At 41.4% G+C, this 10,442-nt stretch overlaps 1 protein-coding gene across 1 annotated transcript in view; it reads right to left on the reverse strand.

Annotated features, from left to right (window-relative positions):
• The window catches only part of CSMD1 (CUB and Sushi multiple domains 1), a 1,699,370-nt gene that overhangs the window by 155,320 nt on the left and 1,533,608 nt on the right, over positions 1 to 10,442 (reverse strand). Inside the window, exon 39 of the mRNA XM_019652695.1 lies at positions 808 to 996. Coding sequence (XP_019508240.1) covers positions 808 to 996 — 189 coding nt within the window. The remainder of the gene's footprint in view (positions 1 to 807; positions 997 to 10,442) is intronic.

A 10,442-nucleotide genomic window follows, 5' to 3' on the forward strand; every position in this document is an offset into this window, starting at 1 on the left:
TATTTGGTCTATATATTTTAATTTGATATTGCAAAAATTTCAAAGTTATCATAAATATCAAGTAGCCAGATGGAAGCTTTAAAGAAATGATCTCTGCTCAGAATAGGGGCATTCCATGAATCCCAGTTGCCAGGTCACCTCTGCCCATCAGCCAGATTCCACAGTCTCTCAGGAAAGCTGTCCCCATGCACTATTGAACTTGACTACCTTATTCTACCTAAGACGGTTCCCACTATATCTTTGCTTATCCCATCTCTTCTACCTGGGTGGTCTGTACCTCAGAGTAGCAAACAGTTTGCACACTTCAAGACCCACTACAGAAATGAAATTAATTTTCTGAAATTCAAAAGCAGTATACAATTGATTATTATAAAAGTAAAGCAATAGAAATACCTAGGGTGAAATTAATAAGCATCCTTTTCCCCTCTACCCTCACAATGTTATGGGACCACTGTAAAGCTAAATACCGCTCCCATCACGGAAATTTCCCCAATCACTGTCCAAGCAAATACCATCTTTTGTACCTGCAATTAATTAAAACTGTCTGCTTGCATCTGATTTTGCATAAAAAATATTTGTGTTTATTATTTTGTTATCCTTGTAATTTTTTTGAGGGCAAGACCTATTTACTCATTTTCAAAAACTTACTGGCATATGTATATTCCTACTAAGTAGAATGAATTTAACATAATAGATTCCAATAAATATTTGTTGAACAAATTAATGAATTCTTGCATTCATTCATGTTTAATGCACCATTATATACATGAAAAAATAAATTGCTCCCAAGGAGAATGGCTGACCTACCATCACATCTTGGAAAAGGGTGGTTCCAGTTTCTGTTGGTTCCATGCTGACAGGTGAGGACTGGCTGGCCAATTAAAACGTACCCAGGATAACACTCAAAAGATATGGATTGTCCCACGCTGTAATCTGAGTTGATCATGTACCCATTCTGAAAAGGAGGTGGGTCTGGGCAGTTCTGTAGTTCATAGGCTGAAACAAACAGACAGAATCAAAGTCAGATATAAGAAGTACAGTTAGTCTGGAATTTAGAGGAGGAATATAGTCACATACAGCTCATTAAGATGAATTCTCTCGATATAAGTGTGGATGGAATAGGGTGATGTAATAAATTATAAATTCCTAACAGGGCATCATGCTAGGTAGTCATGCCCAGGAACAACAACAAAAACAAAACAAAACAAAACAAAAAAACAAAAAAAGAAAAGAAAAAAGAAAAAGAATCCAAAATGGATTGCCAGTGTCGGTGGAGAAGCTGCAAATAAAACCACATTCCACATCATCTCTTCTTCCTTGGCAGACTCCTTCCAGTCATGGTTTAGCTGTGCCTCTGGGTATCAGTACAATCAATACAAGCATCAGCTATCACAGTGCATTCTAAACAAGGTCACGGTTAATAGAGATCCAGATGAGCATCATGAGACAGCATTTAACACAGGTGCACACGCGCGCGCGCACACACACACACACACACGTGACTCACTGCCTTGCTGCAGGGAGAAGAGGCTGCAGTTTGCACACTTTTAAGCCCCCCTCAAGCAGTTAGAAAATAAATCTGAGGTCCCAGCCTGTAAGCCACATATGCTAGTCCTCAGAACTTCTGAGATAGACACACGTCAGGTCACCGGTTTCCTGGGTTGGTCCTTTCATCTTACTGACTAGGATGCTCATCGCCTTCCTTGGTAACACGATATGATCCTGGTTCGCACTTTTATGATAGGTGACCTGCCTAAGGGTTCATCACTGGTTATGTGAACTCCTTGTCCCGATACCTACTGCTGAAATCCACCAGTGTGATTGCAGCCAACGCAGTGCTTTGTGGGCTCCCGAAGGCTCTGCTGGGGGTAGTCAGCCAAGATGCTTGCTCAAATTGTGGCTACAACTGTGCCTGGTGCTTTGACCAACCAAGGATTAGAGTGCTGGTCATCCTTTTGCATAAGAGCCTTTACATCTTGAAGAAACTCTGATTTTGACCCAAAGGAGCTATTGGGCTCGCTGAGACTATGAACTCATGCATCAGACTCAGAACCTGCTTCCTGAGGTCTGATCAAGAAGCAGGCAGCAGCTCTAAACCGGGCTGTGGGCATCTGCAGGCGCCTTCACCCAGTCTCCTGAGACACCACATGGACTGGCATCCATCATCTAGGCTTTGGGGTCAGAGAAACAGGTCTCTGAAGGAGAACGTGGCTGAGATGGTTGCTTTACTTTCAGCAACCCCATAAAGGGAAAGCAAACCCACATCATCTGCAGGGAGGAAACTGGCCATCGTTTAGGATTTGGACCCAGGTCTCTAAGAGTTCAGACTATGAACAACCATTAGAGGCACTTCCTCCATTTAAAAAAAAAAACGCCCCCTAAGTGGAAGAGGAATCAATAGGGCTCTGTGCTGTCCAGGGTTTCAAGCATTTTCCTGTGCAATAGGCATCTTTATAAAGAGCCTCATGCTGACAGCGTGAGTCACACCCACTGACAGCTGGGGAAGGACAGAGTGGGCCTCTGCTCTCATCCTCCCAGTCAGCTCAGAATCCCACGCTGAAAGGAAAAAGAGCGATGGAAAAAGAGCGACGGTTTTAGAGGTGCATGGATTTCCTGCACACATGGTGGTTGTGTCTGTAAGGGGTAGCTAGTGTGCTTACACAGCCAGTTAGAAGGGGTTCTTCAGTTGCTCATTGCACATAGAGGCGGTTTAATTCCTTCTCTGCCTAAAGGAAAAACACTGGTGTCTACCAACAAGAGCCGATTTTCTCATAGACTTGATTCACTAAAAATTCAACAGTTTTCTGATTGCATGAATGAGTAAGCAGATTTCACAGATCCTATTATGATTAATTATTATTATTATATTATTATTAATGGTACTTCACACATATAGCAAAAGGAAAGCCAAAAAGAAAGGGAATGCTGAAAAAAGGAAGACATTTTTACTTCCTATGGCTGAAGCACTCAAAATTATTAAGTTTTTCAGCATTGAACAATTAAGTTTTATAACGTAATAAAAAGGAAGAGAGGGAAGGAGGAGAGAGAGAGAGAGAGAGAGAGAGAGAGACAGATATCCAATTTCTCCAAATGTCAAATTACAAAAACCAAAAAGAAAAGTAACTAAAATCCTTAATATGCCAAAATTTCACAAATACTATGAAAAATCTAAGTACGAATAAGTCCATAACAATATCACAAGAGTAGGGTAGCACAGAATCCTTTGTTTGTCTCTAGGAAATATGTATTACTCACATTTATCAATATCAAGTGATATTTGCATCAAGCATGTAAATTATAGGTGTTGATGTGACAGCCAATGGAGTCATGTAGTCATCTTTCTAATATCCATTATGTTTCTGACTAATATCTAATTAGTTAATAATTATCTTCATACCTTCATCCATTTTCCAGTTCTTGACTTAGAAATGAGGTACATGAACTTGATTTTATTCAACACAGTTCTTCATCTTCCATTTCTCAAGTTCTGTATAAGTCATTTAACTTCAAGACAGCTGCATCTACTTGTGACGTTTTTGACCTTCATATGGCCATAAATAAATGACAAGGTTTAAGAATAAGAGGTACGACACAGACATTCCTGAGAATGACAAGAATTTTCTGCATGATTTATGCACCTTCTTATGAGTTATTAATTATAAGCTTAACTTATAAATCTCAAGTGGAACCTAGGAATTTTGATGTGACATACAAATCAGAGTTGTGTCATTTTGCCAATTTATACATTTTGTAAAATGACAAACACTGAGAAACTATCTAATTAAGAATCATCCTTATCAGAAATGATATCCTGAACACTCACATTCAGGTTAGTATTCTTTTTTTATGTTATTTATTTTTATATCTTTCAATTATAGCAAATTAATTGCCTACAATAATAAAAATATTGTTTGATTTTTTTTTTAATGTGAATATTTAAACTTAGACACAGGTGTCAAGTAAATAAAACATTCACTGAACCAACCAGATGTTTGGCCTAAATGAGGCCTCTCAATTGCAAATGCCTATGGCCAGCAGACAACATCCATAATCACAGCTGTAATCACAGCTGGCCCGGAGCTAAATAGAACTTTGGAGGACAACGCCTTCCAACGCAGAAGGATGCTGTCACTCTGACACTTCAGGGGACTGTCCCCAAGGTGAATGCAGGCCAGATGCCTCGAGTACAAGAGAACAAAAGGAAAGTGGGTCTATGGGTATTTCATATGAAACCTAATTCCAAATATTGACAATTTCAAAAAGATTAATATCTTGCTAGCCAATCACAGTGACTTGATGACCTCTGGTCTAGATGATTCCTACATAGACTTTGTGTGTGTGTGTGTGTGTGTGTGTGTGTGTGTGTGTGTGTGTGTGTGTATTTTTTGGATTGAACTAATTAGTAGCTTTTGGACTATGTAGACATGGCCTTAACAAGCCTATCTGGAAAATATCAAGAGAAGTAAAACAAAACAACAAAAAAAATTGTTTTGAGCTATGGAGGTGAGAAGTCATGTAAGATAAAATATAGTTTCAAAACTGCATGGCTAAAGATTATGTAAGGTGCCAGATGGGTACTGGACTTATCAGGGTGATCACGTCATAGACTGTAGATGCCTGACCAATGCACTATACACCTGAAGCTGAAGTAGAATAATATTGTACGTCAACTATAGCTAATAGATATATATGTAGTCACGGGATGTGGAGGACAGCATAGGGGATAGAGTCGATGGAATTGTATCAGCTATACCCAATGTCAGAGGGGCTGTCGATTGGGGGAGGGGGTTACCACTTTGTGAGGGGTGTAAATGTCTAACTATACTTGGCTTTGTACACCTGAAACTAATTAAAAAAACAACAACTGCACGGCAAAACAACAAAACAAAACAAAAAATACATGGCAAACAATGCTCTCATGGGAATACTTTTTCAACCTTATGTTTTTATTGAGATGTATTATATATTCTTAAAATTTTTGAACTCTTTAAAAATAATTTATTTTCCAATTACAATTGACATACAATATTATATTAGTTTCAGGTGTACGACACAGTGGTCAGACATTCAAATACCTTACAATGTGATCGTCTGATGAGGATATTTGACTTCTGTAATTTCAAGAGGAAATCAAAAGTCAAATTTTGAATACAGTATTAAGATATTCAAAATGAGGGTGACATCTCAATGTTTTCAGAGTCAGCTGAGATAGACCCTTTACTTGGCAGTTTATGGTTTGAGATATGTAATTATGTAAATTTTTAATTGACTTCGATATTAAGATTATGCCAATTAAACTGGAGAGTACAATGGATAAACTAAGTTTAAAATGATGATCTGAGTAAAGCATTTATACTTTAACAGAATACGCTTCAGTAAGAATAGGGAAGGAGTGAGAACCTGATTAAAGGAATATAAAAGCAGCATGGAATTTACAAAAAATGTTATTCAAATTTTAAGTTGAGCACACAGCCAGATGGCAACAGAATAAAAGAAAGGTGTGTGTTGGTCTCGTTAAGCTGACTTGACTCTTTTGGCGCTTTGAACTCATCAGACCTAGACAGTTACCTGCGAGATGTACCATTTCAGCAAATAATGGAAGCATCCACCCTATCTAGACACATTAGAAATGTAGCATGGCAAAACAAGCAAAAGGACTGACTGGAATTCCACAGTGAAAAGAAAGCAGCCCAAAATATTGGGGCTTTTTGCTTGTTTTGAGACATATTTCATATCAGAACTTTAATTACGAGTTTGTTTTCCCACGTATAAAACTGTGGTTATATGTCTATATCTGAAGGGTTTCAGAACTAGTCTCCCCAGAATGTGCTATTGTGGTGTGTGGGCTATTTTGAGCAGAAGGCAACCAAGATGCAACAAATTTAACAAAGGCTGTTACGTCCCTTAGCTACCTGAACACATTTAGATGGAGGGCCTGGCCCAGAACGAGAGCTGTTGCCAGAGATGACTTCTTGTCTGAATGACCTACCTGTGTGGCAGCACAAACCTCTCATTACCAAATGCCTGCTCTTCTTACGGTTTGTGAATTCCATCCTCCCTCTGAGGCCCCCTTGCCTTAGCTCAGGGTGGCACAGAAGCCTCAACTGACTGACTGCCTGTGGTCTCATATCCTTATGGGGCCCTGTACATACATAATTAAATTTACTTTTCTCCTATGCATCTCCCTTATGTTAATTTATTAACAGACCAGCCAAAAGAACCCACAAGGGCGGAGGAAACATTCTCCCCCTACACATCTTTCAAAACATCAGAAATTGATTTCAAATTGAATCCAGAAGTCTGGAATGTTACCGAGTTCTTGGTCCTATCAGCTGACAAGTCCTACTAAGAGAGAATCCGATGTAACACTGGCCTTCAAAGGCCAGGGAACGGGAACGGGGTTCCACGGCGACAGTTTGCATTGTTACAGCCCACGGCCTACTCAGCCCCCCTTCCCTGTGTTCAGACACAGCCCGAGCCCCCATTTCCTCTGGGAGACGGGTGGGGTGTGCCCTGACTGAAAACAAATTACGTTTCCGAGATTGTGTTTCAGCCAAGGAGACACGAGCGAGCTGCACTTGGATGGCGCTCCTGAGGAAGCTCCCCTCCCCCACTTCTAAGTCTGATTGTGGACTTGACACTGCAGGGGAGCCAGCCGTCCTTGGGCCACGTGGTGACAAGAGTGTGGACGAAATCGGGGCCACATACTACACCTGCCAAGCTCAGGGGAGGCCAAACGAAGAGACGGAAAGTCACCCCACAGGGTGGTCTGAACGTTAAAATCCCTGACCACAAGTAGGCTATAGCGGGTAGTCACATCCTTGGCCTGTGGCTTCCTTGACAAAGACCAGTCTTTACCTGAAGTGAGTCTGCCTGTTGACCCGTTTCCATCTAAGATAAGAATAACAGACTTGGGAAATGTCAGAGTAATTTTCTTTTCCAGGCCCCTCAGGGCACACCCTCTGCACCGGAACACAAGGCCACAGAACCCCTCGTGGCTATCTCGTCCCCCGAATACCATCCCTGTGTGCTGTAAATGATAAATATTAACCGTCTGGCGCCCACTAATGTAAAAGTATGTGTCTCTCGTGTTCTTTTTTATCCAATCCCAGAGACTTTCCCACTTTGCTTCCCCCCATCCCCTTAATCTACCACCGATGGATGCCACGGAACCCTCCTTACCTCTCTTCCTTTGATTCTAATGCATAAAATAAGCTGCAAAACCGCCATTTGTCCGGAGCATTTTCTCAATCCGTTGAGATTTTGCTTCCTGGCAATTGTCATCAGTTTGGCTCAAATAATCTCATAAAAGTTCTCTACAGGTTTGGACGTTTCTTATGTCGACAACAGGAAAAGTCACAGAATGGTCGGCCCTGCCATCAGCCGGCTAGTACCCAGCGCTGGTGAAAGTCACCCCTGGACCTCGCAGGATGACTGAGGTTTCTGACCGAGGCAGCCCGGCCACGCTTCCTCCAGACTCTGAGCTGCTCACCTCCCGTTTCTTAGAGCATTTATCTTAGAAAACTTGTCCTAGTCAATTTCCTCCCTGCCCTTTTGAGATGTAAATCTTTAAAAAAGTTCTCTTCCTAGTTTTACAGCCCAGGGCTGTCTTTCTGAGGACCAGGGAGCCATCTCTTTGAAATGCAGCCATCAGGATACAATGCTCCCACCCACAGGCACTGCGGGGGGCAGGGGCCTGGTGTCAATGGTTCCCATTTATAAATCCACCTCCCTCCTTTCCTGGAGATGAGAGGCTACTTCGGCTTTGTGCAAACTCAGGGGGACCCCGTACCCCCACCCCAGCTCTTAAAAACCCTCCAGCCCTTAGCTTGTATTTGTTTTTAAAACATGAATTTGGAAGACACCTTAAGGGATATTTGCATATTTAAAAAATACCCTTTGAAAACACAATTGATCCTGTGTAAAGCTAGATGCAGGTGTGAAAAAATCCAGGAAACCTTCAGTCCTACAATCTGTGCAGAATCCAGGAAATCTTCAGTCCTACAAGCAATCTGTGCAGAATCCTCTCGCGCCTTCTCAGGCCATCAGGCCCAAGCCATTCTTTCTTCTTCAGCTGCGAGGGGCCAGGCCATGTGCCGAGACTGAAGAACACTGACTGCAGCTTGCTTTGCCAGGTCTGGGCCATCTGCAGACAGGGAGCTGAGGCACAGGCCACAGCACCGGTCAGGACAGGAGAAAAACCATCCTCAGGTGTGTCGGCAACGAAGTCCCAGGTGGAGAGGCTCCAGCCTGGGTCCTGGGAAACCAGACTAAGTCACCTCCACTGCCTTAGGAGGTCCTGAGCTTGAACACGGGTGGCTTTCCATGAATTAACCCATTCTACACCATAGTTGTTGTGCCATCACCTTGGAAGCTGAGACAATGCACCTTCCCGGTGACTAATACCCAGATACACAACAAAACAGGCACAGGGAAGGAGTCCTAAAGAGGGATCACAGGGATGGCATCGAAACTGCAATCATGTTGGTAAGCCTTTGATAATTAATAGGTGAGATATATTAACACATTATAAGGAGAACCTTTAGGTTTAAGTAAATAAATAAGTAAACACACACACACACACACACACACACACACACACACACACACACACACACACACACACACACACACACACACACACACACACACACACAACAAAGGCTTGTTTGAAAATGTCAAATCCTGCCTGAAAAAGTACTAGTGTAAGTCATTAACTTTGTTCACGTAAGGAAAACCTTTAATAGCTGTGTTTAATTTTCTTCCAGTTCTCTTTATATGTACTTTTTTCCCTTGTTTGCTTCAGTTTTATGGAAAGGGGGGGTCCCGTAAGAGTTTTAGGTAGCTCAGAAATGACAAAGGCCACATACAGTGCCCAGAATGAATTAGGAGTTATCTCTCAGAACTTCTCTTCAAAACAAACCAACCAAGGCAGCCTGAAAATAAAAAGTAAAAAGAATAAATGAAAAAAAAGTGGGTACAAGGAGAGGAAAAAATGATTTGATGGGGTTTCATCAGAATGTAAAGAATTTCAAATAAGTCAAATGAGCCTTAAAACAGGGATTGGAAACAAAAAGTCATGAGAGAGCTATCTTAACCTGTGTGCCTCACGGAATTCTTCACGTTTACCAAGAATTTCAAGTTGAAGACAATTATGCTAATGTAATAAATTTGTTATTTGAGGACTATGGCAGAGATGCTTGTACAACTTGAGATTTATTTGAGTTTTGCTTCTTATTTTGTTTTTGATGGTCACCTAATCACTTTACAGCTAAATCTGTAAACTCATGAACTGGATTTTAAATAACCACAGGTAACTCTGATGGATGGAAAATGGGAGAAGAGAGATAAGCCCAGAAGAGCGCTATCATTGATCCTCCAGAATGCTCATTCTTAATCGAAAAAAAGATGAATCTATATTTAGTCAGACATTAGTAGAAAATGGTAGAAACACTGTTGAAAAGGGAAAATTTCAGCTCAGCATATGAGTTTTTCCCAATTATTAAGAATGCATGAGTTTGCATCTTTCTTACTGCTAACCCTCTTAGCTCGCTTTTCTTCCTATTTTCTCTGGGTCTGGTTTGCTTATTTTTGCCTATTCAGTATTTTCCCTTTGGGCCCTGAGTAGACAGTCAAGAGGAATCGTGTTCACGGGAACAGTGTCACTGTCAGTAGGTCAGTGTTGACTATTTTAAAGGGAAAACGACAGGCCCAACATGACGTCACTTGTGCTAAAACCCATAATACCGAACCTTGAGTTAATACTCAACATCACTAATATTTCAACCTTTCCTGAAAAAATAACCTTAATCAACCAGTCTGAAATTTCCTGGTCAAGTACCAGTAAGGTAACCTGTCACCTGGCTCTCTCCGTCCCCATAGACAGAAGAGACGCCTCTCCTCTCAGTCAGGAAGGACTGAGATTAATCTAATGAGGCAACCTCAGACCCATATCAGTGGAGAAGGAAAGGACTTACATCTGCATAACAAACCTTACTCTTGTTTACATTACTTCTCCTGGTAATTTTCCCACAACTGGCCTCCCTGCACCTTTTTTTTCTTTTGTCTTTAGCTGAAAATGGCTTTTAAGCTGGAGTTCTAAGCCACCTCTGAGTTCTTGTTTGTCTCTGGGTATCTCCCACGTATACATGAAGTATACACATTCATAAACTTCTGTTTATTTTTACCTTGTTAATCTGTCTTTCATTATGGGGTCTCAGACAAGAACTCAGACGGGTAGGAGGAAAATTGTTTCTTGTCCTCTTGTTGAGGACTCAGGCCCTAGGCTGGGGCACCCTTCCCCCCCCCCCACCCACCACCCCCAAAGGAATTTAAAAAGCTCCTGCTTCAGCAAAAGTTAACAAAGCTTCTTGACAAGAGACTGGGAAAAGATAAGTTAGGTAGCTTGTTAGGAAAGAATAAACAAGACATGTTTTATAGCC

The sequence above is a fragment of the Hipposideros armiger genome, unplaced genomic scaffold (genome assembly GCF_001890085.2).
Source record: "Hipposideros armiger isolate ML-2016 unplaced genomic scaffold, ASM189008v1 scaffold_185, whole genome shotgun sequence".
NCBI lineage: Eukaryota > Metazoa > Chordata > Mammalia > Chiroptera > Hipposideridae > Hipposideros > Hipposideros armiger.